Source organism: Pleurodeles waltl, chromosome 5 (genome assembly GCF_031143425.1).
Source record: "Pleurodeles waltl isolate 20211129_DDA chromosome 5, aPleWal1.hap1.20221129, whole genome shotgun sequence".
In the NCBI taxonomy this organism is placed as follows: Eukaryota; Metazoa; Chordata; class Amphibia; order Caudata; family Salamandridae; genus Pleurodeles; species Pleurodeles waltl.
This window is the reverse complement of record NC_090444.1, coordinates 613,561,030-613,585,711: the sequence shown is the minus strand read 5'-3', so window position 1 is coordinate 613,585,711 and position 24,682 is coordinate 613,561,030. Positions and strand designations below refer to the sequence as shown.

The 24,682-nt window shown below is 44.2% G+C and overlaps 1 protein-coding gene across 1 annotated transcript in view; it reads right to left on the bottom strand.

The window, feature by feature from the left end:
• Positions 1-24,682, bottom strand: part of AKT3 (AKT serine/threonine kinase 3) — a 734,901-nt gene that overhangs the window by 258,196 nt on the left and 452,023 nt on the right. The window contains exon 8 of the mRNA XM_069234462.1: positions 21,554-21,622. Within this exon, the coding sequence (XP_069090563.1) occupies positions 21,554-21,622 (69 nt within the window). The remainder of the gene's footprint in view (positions 1-21,553; positions 21,623-24,682) is intronic.

Sequence of the window (24,682 nt, the reverse complement as noted above, 5' to 3'; positions counted from 1 at the left end):
ATCAAGCGTTTCATTCAAAATAGTCAACAGGGTCGCAAGAAGCGTGTGGAAAAACCAAGGCGCAAAATAACTGCCCATGAACTGAGAAAAGTCAAGCGTGCAGCTGCCACGATGCCACTTGCCACCAGTTTGGCCATATTTCAGAGCTGCAACATCACTGGAGTGCCCAAAAGCACAAGGTGTGCAATACTCAGAGACATGGCCAAGGTAAGAAAGGCTGAAAGACGACCACCACTGAACAAGACACACAAGCTGAAATGTCAAGACTGGGCCAAGAAATATCTCAAGACTGATTTTTCTAAGGTTTTATGGACTGATGAAATGAGAGTGAGTCTTGATGGGCCAGATGGATGGGCCCGTGGCTGGATTGGTAAAGGGCAGAGAGCTCCAGTCTGACTCAGACGCCAGCAAGGTGGAGGTGGAGTACTGGTTTGGGCTGGTATCATCAAAGATGAGCTTGTGGGGCCTTTTCGGGTTGAGGATGGAGTCAAGCTCAACTCCCAGTCCTACTGCCATTTCCTGGAAGACACCTTCTTCAAGCAGTGGTACAGGAAGAAGTCTGCATCCTTCAAGAAAAACATGATTTTCATGCAGGACAATGCTCCATCACACGCGTCCAAGTACTCCACAGCGTGGCTGGCAAGAAAGGGTATAAAAGAAGGAAATCTAATGACATGGCCTCCTTGTTCACCTGATCTGAACCCCATTGAGAACCTGTGGTCCATCATCAAATGTGAGATTTACAAGGAGGGAAAACAGTACACCTCTCTGAACAGTGTCTGGGAGGCTGTGGTTGCTGCTGCACGCAATGTTGATGGTGAACAGATCAAAACACTGACAGAATCCATGGATGTCAGGCTTTTGAGTGTCCTTGCAAAGAAAGGTGGCTATATTGGTCACTGATTTGTTTTTGTTTTGTTTTTGAATGTCAGAAATGTATATTTGTGAATGTTGAGATGTTATATTGGTTTCACTGGTAATGATAAATAATTGAAATGGGTATATATTTTTTTTGTTAAGTTGCCTAATAATTATGCACAGTGATAGTCACCTGCACACACAGATATCCCCCTAACATAGCTAAAACTAAAAACAAACTAAAAACTACTTCCAAAAATATTCAGTTTTGATATTAATGAGTTTTTTGGGTTCATTGAGAACATGGTTGTTGTTCAATAATAAAATTAATCCTCAAAAATACAACTTGCCTAACAATTCTGCACTCCCTGTATACGCTCAAAAAGGAAAACATTTTTTTAAAATAATATATGTAGTAGTTTTCAGTCCCAAATTTGTATGATTTGATGTTGTATCATCAGTCTTCCACCCGTATTAGTAGAATGTTGGAATCTCAATCCAAAATTTAGGAGAAATAGCCAGCCGTCCAAACGTTTAGAAAGAATAGCCAAACGTTTGGACAGCTGGACATTTCTCCTAAATTTTGGGAATGAAAACTACTAGCCATCTAGACGCATACACGTCACAATCAGTCCACATTACGCAGCAGCTGCTAAAGAGAGAGGACAGAAAAGGCAAAGGAAAGGGTAGAACAGCAACAACACTTTCAACCAGCATTTCCCCACCCCACCCATGTTGGCCCCCCAATCGGGCCAGGACGACAAACCCACCCTCACCCGAACACAGAACTCAGAACCCAGAACAACACAATGCTCATTCGAGGGGGACTCATCCAAGGGAGCATCAGCGAGGCAGTCCGAAACCTCCCCAAGTGGGGTGGATGGGCTGGAGCAACAAGATAACATAGAAGGTCCGGGATCAACACTGCAAGGTTCATTAGGACTATCAAGAAAAATACATCACGTCGGCGGGGGGACGCCACAGACCACAGCAACAGAGGCAAGGTCAATCAGTATCGCTGTCAGCAGGGGCCTCCGCCTCCCCTCTCCTGGCACGCACATCAGCAGGGGCACTCTTTTAGGGATAGTCTTGACATACTTGGCATCCAGCTTTGGGTCCGTAAAGAAGTGCAATTTGCCCTTATGCAATAAGCGTAGCTTGGCAGGGTAAATGAGGAAAAACTTGGCATACGTTTGACTTAAAGTGCGCTTAACTAGAAGAAATGCTTCTTGAGCAGTCTGCACCTCAGGAGTGCAATCCGGAAAAAAAGTTGAGTTACATGTTATTGTAAATCACAGGGCGCCGGTCGCCAGCAACCTGGAGTATGGTGTCTCTGTCTTGGTAGTTTAAGAGGCGCACAATAATGGGACGCGCCGGTGCCCCCAGCAGAGGCCAGGGGCCAAGCGACTGGTGTGCCCGCTCCACACCAACACAGTTCACCAGGGAATAGCGATGCAAACATAGGGGGTCATTACGACCCTGGCGGAAGGCGGAGAACCGGCGGCGGTCTTACTGCATGGAATTAAGACCATGGCGGTTACCGCCACAGTCATCCGCCGGTTCTCCGTTCCGCCCACCAGGCTGGAGACCTGGGTCTCCAGCCCGGCGGCCGTCACTATACCGCTGGCGGTATTTTGACCTGGCTTATCGCCGTGGATTTCCAGCGGTTTGCACCGCCATGAAATCCATGGCGGTAAGCACTATCAGTGCCAGGGAATTCCTTCCCTGGCACTGATAGGGGTCTCCCCCACCCCTCACCCCCACCCTGTCTCCCTCCCCTACCCCCCCACCACCCCTGCCACCCCCAAAGATGGCAGGCCCCCCTCCCCACCCGACCCCCAACATCACTTCACCCATACCCACACGACACGCACGCACCACCTACATACTTACACAAACACACACCGACATACATGCCAACATGCACATACACAGTCACTCACACCCACATTCAAACATACACGCACACATCCATACAGACATACACGCACTCATTCCCATACACACAACACCCCGCAAGCATACACGCACTCACACATCCCCTCTACATACACAGACGCACACCCCCATGCACCCACACAACACCCCCCAACACCCTCCCCTCACGGACGATCGACTTACCTGGTACGACGATCCTCCGGGAGGGGACGGGAGCCATGGGGGCAGCTCCGCCGACACCACACCGTCAACAGAACACCGCCACGGCGAATCACAGGACGTGATTCGCTGGGAGGTGTTCTGTTGGCATAGCGGTGGAGCAAATTCCACTTCCCCGCCGCCCGCCAGTATGTCTGTTGGCGGCTCTCCGTCCGTAAAGGGACGGAGAGCTGCCAACGGTCATAATAGGCCGAGCGGCAAACCGCCTGCAAAGACCGCCGAGATCAAAATGACCCCCATAGTCTCCATGTAGTCCTCCATGCAGCCCCTAGCTGTCGACCACGGCAGACCTAAAATACACAACATTATTGCGGCCGGAGCGGGCTTCAAGGTCCTCATTTTTATTGTGGATAAATTCTAACACCCGCTCCATCCGCAGCAGCTTCTCACCATCTTCACGACGACCATCCTCTAAACCCGACGTGCGTGACTCCAAATGGTCAAGCCGGGTGCCGTGTCCATCCACCCTTTCTTTCAGACGGTCCATCTGTTCATTCAGGTGATCCAACTTTTCATCAATGCTAGCCAGGCTGTGTTTGAGTTCCGCAAAGATCACTTTCACAGAGGGCACAGAGACATCCTCTTCCTGAGGCGATTCGTCAGGCGTCCAACCCGCCAAGGCGGTCTTCTTCTTACCCTCAAAGGTGAGTTTAGGCTGCTTTTGGTCTGCCTTACCCACGGCGAGCAGTAAGTGTTGCGCGGGTCCAGCGAGCACCTCCGAGTGCACCAGCACAGGCAGCCAACTAGGCCAGCAGGAGGACACTAACAGGCTCCCAAAAATGACAAGGGCCAAGCCCCTCCACCAGCAGAGTCCAGTGTAACACAGCACCTCACAGATGATAGTAGGCCGGGTGGCTTCAGGACCCCAGCGCCGAGGTCCTCCAGGGCAGGCGCCGCCACCCTGCCCCAGCCGCAGCCACCAAAGTCACAGCCAAGTGTCACCAGTTGTAGGCGTCGCACCAGCAGGTAGCAACCAGCAGCTCACTTTCAAGGAATCAGGCAGGGCCTTAAAAAAATACCACCAGGGACTGGGGGTGGGGGGGCTTCAGGCCAACCCCTCATCAATCCCCCGCCGTAGCTGCCCTGGCCCGCAGCAGCAGACCCCCTGGTGCGACCACCGCCCCTACAGGCCCAGCCACAGCCACAGCCAGCACTGTCACATCACCACGCTGCAGACCACAGGTGCCAACTATAGGAGCCACATCAGGAGGTACGCCCAGGAGGTGCCAGGTGGGGCCCCAAAAATATGCCGCCAGAAAGATTTGGGAGGGTCACCTGCCAACCGCGCCCCACCCTCCCCCACAGCTGGTCCAGGCACAGTCACGGGGCACAAAGTTACATCCCCCCCCCAAAGGGAAGTACGAGGCCTTCTCTTTAGGCCTTGCGCTGGAGCGGCGCACCAATGTAGCCCCACACGCCTGCCCAGGCCGCTGACGTCCGGCGCGAACCCCCGAGGGGCCTGCGGTCCGAGAGACCCGCCGAAGCGCCCCCGGATACACAAGCACCAGACACTGCGGTGCTACTTGGAAGCAGCAGGGTCGAAAAAAAGCAGAGGAAAGCAGGGAGGGGGTGGCTGCACCACTCCTCTAGCCATGGGAGCGCCTTTATGCCAGGCGGCACCCACACAAAGCCAGAGAGGCCGGTGCCAGGTCCAGCGCCACTCCCGCAAGCTGCGCGGCACTCACTGCAGCATCCTCAAAAAATGTTTGGGCTATATCAGATCCATACATCCCAACATTTAAGAGCAGACAAATGGGAGATAAAAAAAAATTGTTAAGCTAATATATTTTCCCACTGGCTTTTATTGAAACAGAGAATTGGGTCAATTGTGGCCAACGACAATCAGTATTTAATTTCAGTCAGTTTAATAACATAGAACAAACAAAAATAGAGTTCTTAACTCTGTTTTTGTATGTGGAATGTAAAACTGCCAAAAATAAAATGTTGAGGCCTGTCACGTGCTCTAATTTCCCCCTCCAAGAATTACCTGCCTTTGATGTCAGAGGAGGAGACTGGAGTGTGCATGACAGGCATCAAACTATTTTTGACAGTTTTACAAAACTCCAAATCTGGTTTCTGCATGCAGGAATCGGGAGGCGGGAGACCACCTTTGTAATCGGTAGTCTCCCACCTGAATTGGGACGATTGGAGCATGTATGCAGCTTCTTTGAGCCTCAAGGCTTATTCAGCTAACCCTGCATGAGCACTATATGTTTAGCTAAGAAGAATAGGCACTCACCCTGGTATCACTGCTTGATCCTCAAAATTAATTTAACTGTGACAACCAAACAGGTGTCTCACTTATCCTACTGTCCTAATGAGACCCGTGTTTCCGCATTAGGGTCGAAACACTTCAAACTCCACAACATTTAGAAAATAACTTGGTTAAAAAAAAAAATACACAAAACAATTGTTGCTTTCACGGTGTTTCTCACCCTTTGGTTGTCGTTTTGGCACTATGCAGTATGCACACATCACTGAGAATTGGATTTCTCCATATGTATTAGAGATGTAATCAGGGTGACCAGATTTTCAGAATGAAAAACCTGGTCAACCACAGATACAGAAATAGGATCAATGGTCACAGAAGGACTACCCAAAAAATATTTAAGGTTGCTTTTCCTAATGAGTGTGAATATATATATATATATATATATATATATATATATATATATATATATATATATCTGTATATATATGGAAAATGTCACTTACCCAGTGTACATCTGTTCGTGGCATTAGTCGCTGCAGATTCACATGCTGTGCACATCCCGCCATCTGGTGTTGGGCTCGGAGTGTTACAAGTTGTTTTTCTTCTAAGAAGTCTTTTCGAGTCACGAGATCGAGGGACTCCTCCCATTTCGACTCCATTGCGCATGGGCGTCGACTCCATCTTAGATTGTTTTTCCCCGCAGAGGGTGAGGTAGGAGTTGTGTATACTAGTAATAGTGCCCTTGCAATGGAGTGAATACGTATGTACATAATGTAGTTTAAAGTAATATATTTAAAAATTTACAAATGTTCAAGATCAACTTCTAAACGGCTACAGGCTCCCGGGAGGCGGGTGGGCGCATGTGAATCTGCAGCGACTAATGCCACGAACAGATGTACACTGGGTAAGTGACATTTTCCGTTCGATGGCATGTGTAGGTGCAGATACACATGCTGTGCATAGACTAGTAAACAGTTATCTCCCCAAAAGCGGTGGTTCAGCCTGTAGGAGTTGAAGTTGTTTGAAACAATGTTCGTAGTACTGCTTGGCCTACTGTGGCTGGCTGTGTTGTTAGCACATCTACACAGTAGTGTTTGGTAAATGTATGAGGCGTAGACCATGTAGCTGCCTTACATATTTCTGTCATTGGAATATTTACTAGAAAGGCCATGGTAGCACCTTTCTTTCTAGTTGAGTGTGCCTTTGGTGTAATAGGCAGTTCTCTTTTTGCTTTAAGATAACAGGTTTGAATGCACTTAACTATCCATCTAGCAATGCCTTGCTTAGAAATTGGATTTCCTGTATGAGGTTTTTGGAAAGCAATAAATAATTGTTTTGTTTTGCGAATTAGTTTTGTTCTGTCAATGTAGTACATTAACGCTCTTTTGATGTCTAATGTATGTAGTGCTCTTTCAGATACAGAGTCTGGCTGTGGGAAGAACACTGGTAATTCTACTGTTTGATTTAAGTGGAACGGTGATATGACTTGGTAAAAATTTGGGATTTGTTCGTAGAACTACTTTATGCTTGTGTATCTGAATAAATGGTTCTTGTATGGTAAATGCTTGAATCTCACTTACTCTTCTTAAAGATGTGACGGCAATTAAAAATGCAACTTTCCATGTTAAGTATTGCATTTCACAAGAGTGCATGGGCTCAAAAGGTGGACCCATGAGTCGTGTTAAGACAATGTTGAGGTTCCATGAAGGAACTGGTGGTGTTCTTGGTGGTATAATTCTCTTTAGACCTTCCATAAATGCTTTTATGACTGGTATCCTAAATAGAGAAGTTGAGTGCGTAATTTGTAGGTAAGCTGAAATTGCTGTAAGATGTATTTTAATGGAAGAAAAAGCTAGCTTTGATTTTTGCAAATGTAGTAAGTATCCTACGATGTCTTTGGCAGATGCGTGTAAGGGTTGAATTTGATTATTATGGCAGTAATAAACAAATCTTTTCCACTTATTTGCATAGCAATGTCTAGTGGTAGGTTTCCTAGCTTGTTTTATGACCTCCATACATTCGTGTGTAAGCTCTAGGTGTCCGAACTCTAGGACTTCAGGAGCCAGATTGCTAGATTCAGCGATGCTGGATTTGGGTGTCTGATCTGTTGTTTGTGTTGCGTTAACAGATCTGGTATGTTTGGTAGTTTGACATGAGGCACTACTGAGAGGTCTGGTGGTGTCGTGTACCAAGGTTGCCTTGCCCATGTTGGTGCTATTAGTATGAGTTTGAGTTTGTTTTGACTCCGCTTGTTTACTAGATATGGAAGGAGTGGGAGAGGGGGAAAAGCGTAAGCAAATATCCCTGACCAACTCATCCATAACGCATTGCCCTGAGACTGATCTTGTGGGTACCTGGATGCGAAGTTTTGGCATTTTGCGTTTTCTTTTGTTGCAAATAGATCTATTTGTGGTGTTCCCCAACTCTGGAAGTAAGTTTTCAGTATTTGGGGGTGAATCTCCCATTCGTGGATCTGTTGGTGATCCCGAGAGAGATTGTCTGCTAACTGATTCTGAATTTCTGGAATAAATTGTGCTATTAGGCGAATCTGGTTGTGAATCGCCCAATGCCATATTCTCTGTGCCAGGAGACACAACTGTGTTGAGTGTGTGCCTCCTTGTTTGTTTAGGTAATACATCGTTGTCATGTTGTCTGTTTTGACAAGAATGTGTTTGTAGCTTATTATGGGTTGGAATGCTTTCAGCGCTAGAAATACTGCCAATAGTTCTAAGTGATTTATGTGAAACTGTTTTTGGCGAGTGTCCCATTGTCCTTGGATGCTGTATTGATTGAGGTGTGCTCCCCACCCTATCATGGAGGCATCTGTCGTTATTACATATTGTGGCACTGGGTCTTGGAAAGGCCGCCCTTGGTTTAAATTTATACTGTTCCACCATTGAAGCGAGGTGTATGTTTGGCGGTCTACCAACACCAGATCTAGATTTTGACCCTGTGCCTGTGACCACTGTGATGCTAGGCACTGTTGTAAGGGCCGCATGTGCAACCTTGCGTTTGGGACAATGGCTATGCATGAGGACATCATGCCTAAGAGTTTCATCACCATTTTGACTTGTATTTTTTGATTTGGATACATGGCCTGTGGCAAACCCTTTTGCTGTGTTGATTGTCGCCCCTAAGTATTGCTGTGTTTGACACGGCAGAAGGTGTGACTTTGTGTAGTTGATTGTGAAACCTAGTTTGTGGAGGGTTTCTATGACATACTCTGTGTGCTGTGAGCACCTTTTTAGCATGTTGGTTTTGATTAACCAATCGTCTAGGTACGGGAACACATGTATTTGCTGCCTTCTGATATGTGCAGCTACTACTGCTAGGCACTTTGTAAAAACTCTTGGCGCAGTTGTTATTCCGAATGGCAACACCTTGAATTGGTAATGTATCCCTTGGAATACAAACCTTAAGTACTTTCTGTGTGAAGGATGTATCGGTATATGGAAATATGCATCCTTTAGGTCTAGTGTTGTCATGTAGTCTTGTTGTTTGAGTAGTGGGATTACGTCTTGTAATGTCACCATGTGAAAGTGATCTGATTTGATGTAGGTATTTAATGTTCGGAGATCTAATATAGGTCTCAGACTCTTGTCTTTTTTGGGTATGAGAAAGTACAGAGAGTAAACTCCTGTTCCTTTCTGGTGTTTTGGTACTAATTCTATTGCTTCTTTTAGTCGTAATGCCTGAACTTCTAGTCCTAGAAGATCTATATGTTGTTTTGACATATTGTGTGTTTTCGGTGGGACGTTTGGAGGGAATTTGAGAAATTCTATGCAATAACCATGCTGGATAATTGCCAGTACCCAAGTGTCTGTTATCTCCTCCCAATGTTTGTAAAATTGGCTTAGTCTCCCCCCCACAGGTGTTATGTGTTGGGGATGTGTGACTTGGAAGTCACTGCTTGTTTTGAGGGGTTTTGGGGCTTTGGAACTTCCATCTATTTTTTTGGAATTGTCCCCCTCTATATTGCCCCTGAAAAGTTCCCCGCTGATATTGGCTTTGATAAGTGGGCCTTGCTTGTGAGGTTGTGGCCTCTGTAGGTTGACCTCGAAATCCTCCCCTAAATTGTGTTTTGCTAAATGTGCCTCTGCTTTGTGGGGAGTAGAGTGCGCCCATGGCTTTTGCGGTATCAGTATCTTTCTTGAGTTTTTCAATAGCAGTGTCGACTTCCGGCCTAAACAACTGCTGCTCATTAAAGGGCATATTCAGCACGGCTTGTTGAATTTCCGTCTTGAACCCTGACGTACGCAACCATGCGTGTCTCCTTATTGTTATTGCAGTATTTACTGTCCTTGCAGCTGTATCTGCTGCGTCCATTGATGACCGTATCTGATTATTGGAGATACTTTGTCCTTCTTCTACCACTTGTTGTGCCCTTTTCTGGAACTCTTTGGGTAAGTGTTCTATGAAATGCTGCATTTCGTCCCAATGAGCTCTGTCGTATCTTGCCAAAAGTGCTTGTGAATTGGCAATAAGCCATTGGTTTGCTGCTTGTGCTGCAACTCTTTTACCCGCAGCATCAAATTTGCGACTCTCTTTGTCTGGAGGTGGTGCATCTCCTGAGGTATGAGAGTTTGCTCTCTTGCGAGCTGCCCCAACAACCACAGAATCTGGAGTTAATTGCTGCGTAATATAAACAGGGTCTGTTGGTGGTGGCTTGTACTTCTTTTCCACCCTTGGAGTTATGGCTCTGCCTTTAACAGGATCCTGAAATATTTGTTTGGAATGTTTTAACATTCCCGGGAGAATAGGTAAGCATTGGTATTGGCTATGAGTGGAGGAGAGTGTATTGAACAAAAAGTCATCCTCAATTGGTTCTGAATGCAATGTGACGTTATGAAACGCAGCTGCCCTTGAGACCACCTGCGTGTAGGATGTACTGTCTTCAGGTGGTGACGGCCTCGTAGGGTAACAGTCTGGGCTGTTATCTGATACAGGAGCATCATAAAGGTCCCATGCATCAGGATCATCTTGACTCATTGCAGTATGAGTCGGGGATTGCATCAGTGGTGGAGTGGCTACCGGTGATGTGTGCATTGATGGTGGTGGAGATGGTGGTGGAGTTGTTTGTCTTGCCACCTTTGCCTGTGGCTGCTTGTCCTTTTCTTGAAAGGCAAGTCTTCTTTTCATTTTAATTGGGGGAAGAGTGCTTATCTTCCCTGTGTCTTTTTGAATGTGGAGCCTTCTTTGAGTGTAGTCTGGCTCAACAGATTCAAGTTCCTCTCCGAACTTATGTCCTTGCATCTGGGAGGACAATCCCTGTTCCTCTGTGTAGGAACCTGTTTTTGGTTCCGAGGCTGGATGTTTCGGGGTCGAAATCTTTTCGGTCGCCTTTTTGGGCTCCGAGGTAACCTTCTTTATTTTCGGCGTCGTGGTGTCTCGGTGCCGAACCATTTCGGTGCCACTGTCTCGGTTCCAAATCTTTGATCGGTCACCTATTTTTCGGGTTAAGCCATGGCATGTTGGCGGTGGTGTCCACTGGGCTTTGGTTGTCTTCTCTTGAGTTTTATGTTTCGACGTCTTACTCACGGTTTTCGGCGTTTCTTCGGGATCGAGCTCGTCCGAGTCCAATTCATGGATGGAGAAGGTTTCTTCTTCCTCCTCGAAACGCTCTTGTCCTGTCGGCGCCGACGCCATCTGCAGTCTTCTTGCTCTTCGGTCTCTTAATGTCTTCCTCGACCGAAACGCTCGACAGGCTTCACAGGTATCCTCCTTGTGCTCTGGAGACAGACACAAGTTACAGACCAGATGCTGATCTGTATATGGATACTTGTTCTGACATTTTGGGCAGAAGCGGAATGGGGTCCGTTCCATCAGTCTTGAAGAGACACGTGGCTGGGCCGACCAGGCCCCGACGGGAGGATCGAAAAAACCCCGAAGGGCCACCGGAGCTCTTCAAAAGTCAGTGTCGATCTGTTTTAACTAACCCGATACCGAACGCAAACAATACCGACGATTTTTCCGAGATTCTAACTAACTTTCCGACCCGAAACACGGAGCGAAAAGGAACGCGTCCGAACCCGATGGCGGAAAAAAAACAATCTAAGATGGAGTCGACGCCCATGCGCAATGGAGTCGAAATGGGAGGAGTCCCTCGATCTCGTGACTCGAGAAGACTTCTTTGAAGAAAAACAACTTGTAACACTCCGAGCCCAACACCAGATGGCGGGATGTGCACAGCATGTGTATCTGCAGCTACACATGCCATATATGTATATATATATATATATATATATATATATATATATATATATATATATATATATATATATAGAGAGAGAGAGAGAGAGAGAGATATATGCTTCATCCCTGATTAAATCATACAGAAGAGGGAACACAACAGGTGTCTTTTTAAACAGCTCAACAGTTTCATTGGTGTGAATAGAGAGCTGTTTAAACAGCTCAACTTCTGTTCCTGTGTGAGAGAGCATACATGCTAACATTTTATGAGACAAAAGTGGGGGAATAATTGGGGGAGTGCAACTGATAGGCAATTTCAGGAGGGAGACAATGAAAATAAATCAATTTTTAGCTTCAGAAATCGGTAGTCTCCTGCTTGAATCTGGTCTACTGGCATGCACGAGAGAGGGTCGAGGAAATGTGAGTTTGTACCACACTGTGATAAAATGTGTGCTCATCTGATCCCCTAAATATCCTGGATACGCCTTTGTTGCAGAAAAAAAGTGACGGGACAGTCCCTAAAAACGCTGAACTGTCCAGGTACATCCAGGACATCTGGTCACCCTACATGTAATGAAACTAGTTTTGCAATTTTGATTTTATTTCTGAATGCAAACTATGAGGTTGTACTGCATTCCATTTTATTGAACAGCATTTATTGCATATATTGACTGAGTTGATATTTGCAAAAACATTTGCTAAATGATATCCCTGTGAGTCACTCTTTTCAAGTGCCATGTTATTGCTCTGGTTTGTATGGGTTTAAGGGTAGACCTCTTGTTTTTTATATACTGTACAAGATGGTGACTGAGAGCAAACCAGATCTAATTAAAAGTTTAATGAAGAGCAATATTTGCGAGAAACGCTGCAGTAGTGAAAAGTGTGCAAATACCACAAATGTACATTCTAACCCCTAACTCGGACGGATTTACTATGAAGTAAAATTGCCTTGGTGAAAATATTTTAATACATCTTTGGATTTTGCCCAATTTTACAGGCCCATCAGGGTTCCTAAGGTCGGAATGGCAGAATGCGGGATAACATGCAGAATCAGAGTTAGTACACCGATTTCTGCACATTCTCCCTTGTTCTGACCCTTATTCTCCATGCAAATTTCACTAGAGATTACCTGGCACAATGTGCATTAGAAAATGTGCACATTTGCAGGATTAATTTAGCTCTGAACACAAGAATCTAGTAAACGCTCCTTTCATATGATTCCTGTATTTCCAATCAACTAAGAATGAGGCCTTTGAGGTACCTGCAGGTAGTGAACAATTTGAACTAGTGTGTCAAAATGTGCACCAAAATAAACTGGAAAAGGCACCAAAACCGGTGCTAAATCAGCTGTGGAACTTTGAGAACATTTCTGTTGTCAAATGCGCTTCTTTAATGTATACACTGTTTCATGAAGTTAATACCACAAACATCATGTCTTACAGTACTTAATTTGCAAAAATATATAGATAAAAAAAACAATAAACTAGCACTCAACAGCATGGGTCAATGTTTCTAACAGCAGATTTGTCTCCAACACTGCTGAATGCTGCAATTAGCAAGCTCCAGGGCACACCACATTGATGGGAAAGGTAGATTCACCAATCCTAAGTCCCACAGAGACATATAATCAGTGGGGTCATTAAAAGGTTGCTGCAAGGTGGCACGAACGAGAGCCATGAAACTTGAGCCTTGTGGAGGGTGAAGGTGCACACACTAAGGCATGAAAGGAACATGCTGTGGTTATATCCTAGAAAACGATTTTGACAAACGTGTCACAGCAAATGGAAGAGAACTGAGCAGGCAAACCTGAAGGTTGTCAATAGGTCATTGTTCCTGGAAGAGCAGCGTGTAAGGCATCATCCGATTGATACAGAGTGTGGGGGCTCTGGTATGCAAGATGAGGACCTGCTGGAAGTATTAGTGGTCTACACTAATACGTGCACAGTTTAGAGAAAACAAGATTACTTACCTCCATTGCAGGAACTTTGAAGTCATGAAGAGAGGACTGGAATACCAAAACACAGTGAAGCTAGAGCTATGGCATCACCTCCATACTGCAGCTACAAACAATGTGCAGCATATGGACAACGTGGCAAAGGCTGGTAGTAAAATACTTTTGAGGCTTTGACTGCTTCAGGGGTGGGGGCACATACTAAAAGAGCAACCGTGTTTGGCGGTTAAAAAAAATAATCTGGTATTTGAAGTCCTTTCCCCTGAATATCCTGTCCCAATAATATTGCATTAATTATACAAGCTACCTACTAGTGCCCTGGGAGGCAAGGTGGCTGGGAAGGGAAACAGCTACACAACTGTAAACCACCACCTGCTAAATTAGTCTAACCTCGATTTTACTCTAGCATATGAATCTGACCCAGCTTGTAAAATCCACCAATAGTTATTGGCTGCTACAGACATTTAGGCAGGTCCAAGCCAACAATGTCAACAGACCTTCACAGTATATAAGCTTTGGCATTCACACTGGTTCCTCCTGGGGCACTCAATACCTATGTCCAATGCTGGAGGCTATATGGGGGGCAGGGGGCCATGACCCCCCCTCACCGCTAGCTAGCTGTCTTTTTTTCGTGGGTGGCCCTGTCCCATCGAGGGCACTCAACAACACTGCCCAAAGTTTGCGACCGCGATGGGGGTGGAAGGTATGATGTTTCAGTCAGTGCCCTGGTCCCACCCAGAACCCCATGGCCCTCTTGGCCTCACTAGCTCCCCATTCAACACTATCGTTGGTGCCAGCAGGAATGAGCAATCCTTTTTTATGTGTGCCCTGGTCCCAAAAAGAACATGCAACAACCTCTGAAACATTAGGGTGCGCACGTGGAGGCCACGGTCCAGGGGCCTCACTGGCTCCCTAGCCAGCACCCTCCTTGGTGCAGACGGGAGCTGGCTTCACTGGATAACTTCTGCCTCGTTGGGAGCAGTTATTATTTCAGCTCCCACAGGTAGATAGCTGTGTTGGGCTGTGTTTCTGTTCCTGCTGGGCGGGAACAATAAAGTGTTCCCTGCAAGCATTTTGGTAGGTAGGGAAAAACCGGAGTGTCCTAGGAGAGGGGATCCCTGGGACACTGCCTTGCATTGGGCCCCAGGAGACTGCGTCCATGGAGGCCCATATTTAGCTTGGGGGGAAGGGCCCTACCTCCCACTCCCCAAATAAATAATGCATCAGGCCCCTGAGGCCATTATGTGTCTCCCAGAGGGAGGCACACGTAGGCAGCCCGCCATTTTTTCAGGATATATTATAAATAAAGGCTCAGGCACGGGCCCATCCCAGGGGAATAATAACTGAAAAGGGTGGGGCTTGCCTTCTTGTTTGATTGTTGTTATTTTATTTTTTTAATTTATCAGCAGTACTACTGCCATACTGATTTTTTTGATGGCCCCAGTCGTAGAGTCAGGATATCCCTCATCTGCCCCTATAGATTCATTTTCTTTTTAGGACTCGGAAACTGAGCCCAGAGTCCTGAAATGGCTGCCAAACATCTTTACTGAAAGGAGGCAGCCAATCCGATCTCATCTTATGATCTGCTCGTTCAATGGTACTCTTACATCTCTGTTTATCTATTAAATTTTGAACCAGAACCTTAATTTCTCAAAAACGACTGCACACATTTACGCCAAATCATAAAAAGCACACTTTGTGCGTAAAGATCTAGCTTTCTACCACATTCGGTTAAATTCCATTCAGTCATTTTGATTGTAAGGTTGTCTACAGTTCCTTTTAGGATATTGCCTGGGGAAAAAAACATTATGCCCCCCCTCTCTTTTTCTTAGCCCCTGCTTGTTGGAGCTTCTTGAAATTTACCAGAAAGAAGATGGGGTGGATGGACCTTTTTTTTTTTGCAAAGAGTTGTCAAAAGACGCCAAGGTTATTAAACAAAAAAAAGCCCTACAGACACTCAATCCTAACTGTAACTACACTGTAGCATTTCAGATTCTGTAGCATTTCAGATATATATATCTGTCGCCACTGGGTAGTTATAGTTAGAACTGTGTTTCAATAACAAATGTATTTTTTGGTTTGCTTACATCTTCAGCATTGTTTGAAGAATCTTCACAAAACTTTCCCCAAAACATTTTTCACCTCAGCTCTGTCGTGAAATGTTTTGAGGTGATCAGGCAGAGGATGAGAAAAAAAAAAGGGGGGGGTGTCTCAAAACATGGCTCCCCCATTCATTGTTCCATAGGAACTTTAGACACAGCTACAGCCCAAACGGCTGAATGGATTTACACCAAATTTGGCAGAAAGCTAAGTCTTGCAACAGAAAGTGTTTCCCCCAGTCCAGTTTGAGCCAAGGGACCCCATCCCCTGGGTTTGAGGTGTGTTATTGAAGCACTGCGACATCCCGAGGCGTTTTCAGCCCTAGCAACCTCATACCCAGAGGTCCAGTGTATTCATTAGGGAAGGGGGTGCACACACACCCTACCCCAGCCTATTTTGTCCCCGGGATACCCATCATATTGCATCACTGATGGCATCTTCATGGGTTACCTCGGAAGGTCTCTTAAATTTGTCCCTCATACTATTTATGAGACATTAGCAAGATACATGCAAATGGAAATCTAAAGGAGACACAGTAAAACTGAGGTGGTGTTAGAGAGACACGGCAGTAGGTGATGAAACCCACCAAAACCCCACCAGGCCCAATCAGCTAGGGGTAAAGAGGGGCTACAAACAAATAAGGGTGCAGAGTTTTAAAAAGACAAATTTAAGAGACCTCCGAACGCCACCAGGTCATGTTTACATGACTTTTAATCAGTGGATCCTACACTGTTTATTGCTGGACTTGGAAAAGCGAGGAGTGCATTACAGTGGAGGAGTGGTGAAAGTGAGCACCAGTTGGGAGAGTAAGACTGGCGACCCAGAAAGCAAGACACTGAGCAAAAGTCTCAAAAATAATGCTGGATCAATGTCCTTTTTAAGCCACTGCCAATGTATGTATCTCAAGAATGTTGATTTATCTGAAGATGTGTTATTCTTATGATAAGCCCTGTCTGATGAAAGGTTGTTTGACCCTGGAGACAACCTGATAACACGTTTAAATTGTCTAGCCAAATAAATGCATCATATTTACTGAACTGTTTGCTATTTTCTTTAAATTAACTTACAAAACAAATTAACTCATACATAATGAATCAGCCGGTAATCTCCCTAAAACTTCATGATATCCTGGACAAGACCCCAAATAAGGAAATTATAATTAAACATTCCATTTTCAAACTTAGTTTTCAATGTTTTCAGAAGTAAAACATTGTTAGTGATTATGTCCCTTTTCCCCCAAAATACTTAGTAATCTACATACAACCCATCTGGATAAATAGCTACACTTAAAGAGTTTGAACATGCTTGTTATTCATGTTTTGGGACTAAATGTACCACTATGGTGTAATTTTATGTCTGAGTAAATCTTCTCATAGTTGAGTTATGAATGTTTCGAGGTAGGGGTACATGGCTAAGTTATATAACTGTTATTCACAACAGGGGCAGCCTAACTGACCTAGACCCAGGGCATGGTAAGAGATATATGAACAACCAAGGTTCCAGGGAATTGATATTTTAACATTTGAAAAAACAATCAATTAATATAAAGAGGCTTTTTTGCAAAAAATGCAGGAAAATAATAAAATAAAAAAAGGGAGGATGAGTGCCCACATACAGGTTTTCAAGGATTATTTGAAATATTAATAGAGAATCAAAATTTTCAAAGAAATATAACATAAAACAATCAAATACACAGACAGTTTGTGCTCAACATATTACACAAATATAATTGGATATCACATATTGTTAACAAAAGTCAAAGAAAGGCAAAGGGTCTACAATTCAATCAAATAGTCCACACAAGATGGAGACAATTATGGATAACAATCCATTGCCAAACTGCTAGTCAAGCGTCAATGGGTTTTCCAACCTAAGAATTAAAGGGTCATCATCAGGACAGAAACAGTTTTTGAGCAGAAAAACCAAGAAATGTCTAGATCAATTAAAATAACCAGAGGATTATATCTCAAAGATGTTCTTCAGAATAGAATCAAAACACTAATTTGTCAGTCATATAAGTCCACAAGCCTCTGTGAGAGAGTTATGAATTTGAGAACAAATGTACTGTCTCCTGGGAGCCGAATTAATCATTCCTAGAACCTCTGCAGGTCACAAAGGACACGCTGTTCAATCGCTGGTTGTGCTTTGTGATGTGCAGAGGTGATAGGAGGGATTCATTCTGCTCCGGGAAATTTCCAGTAATTCAATTAATCCTTTGAAAACTCTATGTGAGCACTCTTTCTCTCTTTTTTCATTTTTTGATTTTCTCAATTTTTGAAAAAAGCATCTTTGTATTCGTGTAGTGTGTTTTCAAATGCTAGATGGTCAATGCCCTGGAACCGTTGTTGTTCATGTATCATAAGTAGAACAACCACAAACATATGTGTATTGTCAAACCTCTAGCAAGTACTCCGCCAACTTGGATAACTGTAGAATTTACAGGTTAGCATATAACTTGTATACAGGCCTTGTGTCTATTTATCATGCAAATAACATATGAAAAATACATGTATTGGAAAATTATGTCAGCTAACTCTAAGCTGAGTAAGTGGATTTATTATGAGTTTATTACAAATGTTATCTATAATAATATATTGTAAATCTTAGCACATTACATGAATATTTAGAGTACTCACAAAGTATGATCTTTTGTATATTACACTTACTATTTTTACATATGTTGTAGGTTTACTAGACAAGTTAATCTGCTCATGAAGAAGTGTCACTTCATGAAATGCACTGAACATGACACTTTTTGCTCGTGGGCATTTCATGATATCTCTTGCTATTTCAATTTTTTTTAATGTTTTCAAACAAACTGACTTTTTTCAATAATGATCCAGAAAATGTTTGGTTTTCCAATAAAAATGGAGTATGAAACAATCTCTACAAACTTTTCTTCAAGCTACACCAGTGTGTGTGGAGCAGACTCTGGACACATTCAACTAAATTTGACTTTTATGGCTTAAAAGTATGTGCTGCGTGCCAGGGCTCGGACCGCTGACCCACAACTGCCCCACCACAGAGATTTAAAGGTAGAACAGAAGAATTCTACTTTGGGGAGAAATCACACACTAAGTAAATGTTTGATATCTCCTGGTTATGTTACAATGTCCTCTTTTAGGTACATGATAGAATAACTTTGTTTCTAACTTGCTCATACTTCAGAGAATAGGTGACCAATTGCTGTCTTGGCTTGACGGTGACATGACCTACATATGGGGGGGACTTTTGAGTCATTTGCAGTGGAATATAGCAAATGCATCTGAAACCTCAGTTTACATACCTGCCGATGGGCAAGAAAATACCTAGCAGTGGCACGTGGACCACCACCACTGCGGAGGTCCGAGCCCCATATTGTAACTACGGCGGTCGTGCCTCGGTCAGAGATCCTGGCAGTCTGGCGGTTGCGCTGCCCTGGGGATTACGACCTCGTTCTCCGCCAGTGATTTCATGGCAGTACTACTGCCATAAAAAAGGCTGGCGGAGAACAGGTAAAGGGGGCCCCAGGGGAGCCCTGCATTGCCTATGCACTGGGCCTGGGCAGTGCAGGGTTCCCCCTGGCCAGCAGCCTCGCAATGTTCAATGTCTGCAGACAGTGAACATTGCGAGAGTGCTGGTGCACCCTGCATACTACAGCATTCCTGCCGGGTCGATTACGAGCTGGTGACAATGCTGTAGAGTGTTTCCTGCTAGGCCAGCGGGTGGAAACTCAGGTTTCCGCTCGCTTACCTAGCGGGAAGCTCTTAATGGCCACAGCAGGAAGGTAGCCACTGTGGCGGCAACCTCCCTGTCAGTTTAGGCTGTCTGCCGAACTTGTAATGATTCCTTTATTGTTTGCAATAAAGTGCTTTAAGCCTGCCAATGGCTTACCATTTGCTGGCTTCTGTGCCACTCTTCTTTGTAGTCTCATAAATGGCCAGTGCAGGCCAAACGTCATTCCCATGTATTTCTGTGGAGAAGAGACCAAGCACTGATTGATTCAACTTAATCAGTGCCTGTCCACTACTCCCGACGTCACTACTGTACTATTTCTTCTTTCTCACCTCACATTTCTCCTGCACCTCATACTCCCCCTAACCCCCTGCTGCCCCTTCTCCCACGTCTTGTTTCTTCTCTACCTAACCGGTTCAGCTACACATTACTGCTACCTTCCTTACCCTCATATTGCTTCCCTCTACCCCCCGCTTTTTTATGTAAAAAAAAAAAAAAAAGTGCTATGATTCAGTCAGTGCTGGCCACATCATTACACTTTTTTTCCTTGTTTTTTAAATTCATGTTAGGCTACACTTCCTTCCATGCAACACACAATGTGAAATAATTAACAAATCAGCCTTCTGGACCGTAACTGGAGCAGTGGGTTTCCTATTAACTCACTGCTGCAGTTGAGCAGCAGACGTTAAATGTGACTGGTATATTTACATAAGCTGCAGTTGCACATTAATTGCAACTGTAAGCACAAATTTTGTGAAAAGCATTATCGATACAACATCCCGGTTGGTGTCCAGCAGTCAGCAGTGCTCAATACAGTTTGTGCCTTGAGGGGACCGAAGCTGTGTTGCAACTGCACACACACACATATCACTCCTACCTCGAGCAAGGTTCCCATTTCTAACAACTGGCACTAACTGCCCGTCGCTTGACGCATATCACTACGGGATTCACTACCAATGAACGTGCATCTTTCCGCACACATGAAAGCTCTTTCTAAAACCCGCCCTTCCTTTGTGTCCCTTTTTGGTTCTTTTGCATGCGTTTCCTGGCACAATCATCTTCACCCTATCAGCAGCGAACTCAGAAGCAAAACAATGGATAGGATATTGCGCTATGGTCAGAGCTGCTGACTTTGAAACCACGTTTGAAACTCTGAGTCATTTCAACAGCCTGCAATTCTGGGCAAATCTCTTAATCTCCCTGACCCGAAAAAAACAAAATGTGTCCTTTTGTGATATAACTGGTGCTTATGTAAAGTTCTCCAACACCCTCGGATCGAGTTTGCGCTATATAAAGTACTGCTATAAGTCAATAAAACAAAACCTACTAATCACCAAGCTAGTTGTGTCTTGACAAACTGCACAAGATCAAACAAAGTTAGCACTGAAACTGCAAAGTCGGTCCTTTAATGCATTTTCTTCTTCCGGTAATTTATATACAAGCTCATGTGGGCATCCTTATCCAAATATTTACTATACATTGGAAAACACAGCTGCTGCATGCTGCCCATCTCTTTCAATAGGAAGAGAATGTGTTAGTTTGCAGGACGTCACCTTTGGTCTATTTCACAACGTTTCCTTAACTGTGTCTTATCATTGACTTCTAGTTTCCCAAATATCACTTTCCTACCTGTATACCCCATTTCATGCCTCAGATGTCTTGTTCTGCTCAGGAGTAATTAGAAACATATACAGTATAACCAGCATATTGATTTATTGACCCCCTGAAACACCTGCAGGATTCTTTACCTAGCTGGAAGAAAACAATTCATGCAGTCTTCACAGATGTTGTCCCATGTTGCTTCTTCCCTCCCATGTCCCACCCTCCTGTCGTCCCTGTTGCTTCTTCCCTTCCACTCTTCCGTTGTCTTTTTTGCAACCCCCACCTGCCATAAGATTTTTTTTTTTTAAACAGGACGCGGCCAGTGCTGGCTACCTAATAGCACTAATTTTACCCTTCATTCGTCCATGTTTCTTGTTCCCGTTCTCCTGTCATCCATGTTGCTGGTTCTCTCCCATTGTTCATGCTGCCCACCAGCCATAAGAAAAAAATGTGGTCAGCACCGACTGAGGCACAGCATGTTTTTCTAACATTAGGCATGCTGCACAGCAGCAGCACTCCTCTGTAACATGGCAAAAAGTCATTGGCAAATCCACTAGCTCTTGCATAGGCGTGACCTATTGTCTCTGCCAATGCTTGTTGTCAGTTATACTTGAATGAAGCCATGAGCTGAAGACGGCAAGGGCGAGGTTTATAAAGCAATGTGTAGAGTCGGAAGCCACATTTAATGCCACAGCTGGTACAAATATATAGATTGAAAACGTGGTTGCTTAAAACTGAATACCTTTTAAAAAGAAATTTATCTGACTTACCTCTCCCCCGTTGACATACTCCATCACAAAACACAAGCGGTCTTTCGTCTGAAACGAATACTTTAACGACTACAAAGGAAGAGAAAATAAAAAGTCAGGGTGGCTGTAAGTAGTCAGTGGAGGAATTCGTATTCTTAAACCATACCATTATCAATCGACGTAAAGGATGAGAACTGACACATTAAGAATAAAAATCAACTGAGTTAGTGACATGGGATGAACACCAAGTATATGGTGTTGAGAGGGGCCAATAAAAGCAAAGCAAAGCACACATAAGCAAAGGCAGACTGAGTTTTGAAAAGACAGTACGAATGGTTGTATTAAGTTTGCCTGCTACTGTATCTTAGTGAATATTCCATAAAACGGTTGACACAGAAAAAAACTAAGCTGCAACATAATGTCTCTCATCTCAAACACCAAGAACTTTGCTTCCTCTGTGCACCATGGAAAAGGGATTATTAAGTACTAATACATAAAAAACATTATTGTGCTCCATGCCAAGTATAGGTTAATCTAATATGGTTATCAGCGATGGAAAGAAACTTTTCAGACATGAAGGTTATTATTTCACACTTTGTTAGGGCTGATAACGGAAAATACTTTTTACATATTGCTCACAAAACTTGACATCCTATGCATTTTTTGCCACTTGTGTTTCTTTATATGTACATCACCATTCATCACATTACATATGGGTATTATTTTTCATTATTAACAAACCTACATACATGTTAATATCCGCACACTCCCATTTATTAGAGACACTTATGCTGTATCTTATGATTGTGTGTAGGTGGGGTGTCACCTGATCTTAGCTGCTGAACAACATTCCTATAATAAACTGGCCCTGTGACTGGACCATGTCTCTTCACTAGCAGTACTTTAATTCCAATAGGGTTTCTCAATCTAAACCTCTTATAATGAATTCTTTAAACATACATGTTGTACATTGGTGATTCAATAAATCAAGCCTTTTCAATTCTTTGATCTTTTGTCCCCTCCCCACCAACTTCTCAAACCAGTCTGCAAAACATCCCCTCAACTGTGGTCGGTCATTTCTATGCAGTTCTAGTAGTGCACACAAATATTACCAATAATCACACCTAGAACAACTGTCCTTCTGGCATCAGCTGTTAAAATAAATGCACAGACCATAGGGGAAAGTTGCACAAAATATACCCGCCAACACAAAATATATATTCTCACACATGATTTCGTATTCCACCTTTGATTGCAGCTGACCAGGTACACTAAAGCAAGGGACAGGCATTCCATAAACATAAATTTTACAGAGGTTTTGTGAGATATGATACATTAGGAGACTAAACGACACTGGAGAAATATTCACGTGCCAAAACTATATGGAAAAAATAATTTTAAGAAATCGCATTTTAAATGTTTTCAAGTGAAAGTGTCTCCGGAAAACTTGCTACTTCACCTAATTTGACAATGCACTAACATCTCATACACAATTAAAATGAACACATAGAACAGGGATGATGGAGGCTTCTATTTAGCTTGGAAAATGTAAAAACATGTGGTTTTATTTTCTTCTGTGAGGGGATAAGTGCTGTCTAGAAACCCTGACAAATCTGAAAACTGCATAAAAGAAATGTATTTCAACTACATACAAAGTGTTACAGCCATTCTGGAAAGTATCCATTCGGATTGGTGGCTCCGCACCTCTCTCCTTTGCCAAGCTCATGTCCTGGAATTTCAGTGTCAGTTTTAGTGTGCCAGAGACAACACTACACCCCCCCTTTTGTTGGCTAGCGACCCATGACAATCTCTTCATAACTGTGATGAGCTTGGAACAGGATTTTGTGTGGTGACAGGAGTGCTTAGACAGTAAGGTGGTATCAGAGTGAATTGGAATAGGAGCTGGAACCAGGAAAAGAACGTGGGACAGTGGGGTCGAGGACATCCTTCTGTGATGTAATACTTGTATTTTGTTATACGAGTCAATAAAATACATTAACCGCTTCCATGCTACAATTTACTTTCACTGCCTAGGCTCCTTCCTGCAAGCTATATCAATCAGCCCCCCAGGCACCTAGGGAGACAGGGGAGGTATCACTGGAAGGGGGAGAATCTCCACTTTCCAATGGTACCCTTCCCTAGTGGATCCCTGCTTGGGGATCACTGAACGAGGGTGATACCCAAGCAGGGATCCACCACTAGACATCAGGGAGGAGGGAGCAGGCCCTTGGGCAGAGGCTTTTGCTCCCACTTTATTTAATTTTTTTGGGCACATTCAGTCTTTCTGCCCTTAATTGGGACAGAAAGCCCACTAGGCACCATGGGGGTGAGGGCTGCCCAGAACAGGCATTGCAATGCCGCCACTCTTCCTAAAAAAAAAAAAAGGCACAGTCTTCTTGCCCCCTGGGGGGACAGAAAGTCTAATAGACACTAGGGAATATTTTTTTTGTTAGTGTCTGGGGTGGGGGCTGCCAAGAAAGGGCATGGTAATGCGCCCACGCCTTTTAAAAAAAATATATGCAGTTTTTCTGCCCCCCCCCAGGGGGGACCACATGAGGGTTTTCTCCATTTTCCCCCAGAGGAGGGGGACAGAAAGCCCACTAGATACCAGGGACTACTGGGCCTAGTACCAGTGAACAGATCCAACTGCATTGTCCTTGGTTTGATCCATTCCTGTCGCAGCACTAGGTACAGCCACACAAGTGGGGCAGTGGTTTTATCAGCACAGGTGGGGCAATGCTGGGTGGAAAGAATTTTGTGGATTCATGCGGGTTCTGGAACTTGATATCACAGAATTCAAAGGAAAGGCTATGATTCCCAGGCAAAGTTTGAGTTTTCCAGGGCATTGTGGGTAAAAAATAAAAAACGAATGGGATCCATACTAGTCATGCCATCTTGGATTCCCCCAAGGGTTTGATTTTCAAAAATGTACAGGTTGGCTAGGTTTTCCTAGGTGCTGGCTGAGCTAGAGTCCAAAATCTAGAGTTATCCACATCGGAAAAAGAGGGTCAGTTTTTGGTGGAAAAATGCTATGCGTCCATGATGAGTTTTGTGCTGTTTCCTGTTGTGGACACTAGATCTAATCACACAAAAGTTGTACCATTTTCATCTGGAGGCTTCAGGAAAAAGAAATGGATGGAAGTTTGTGAC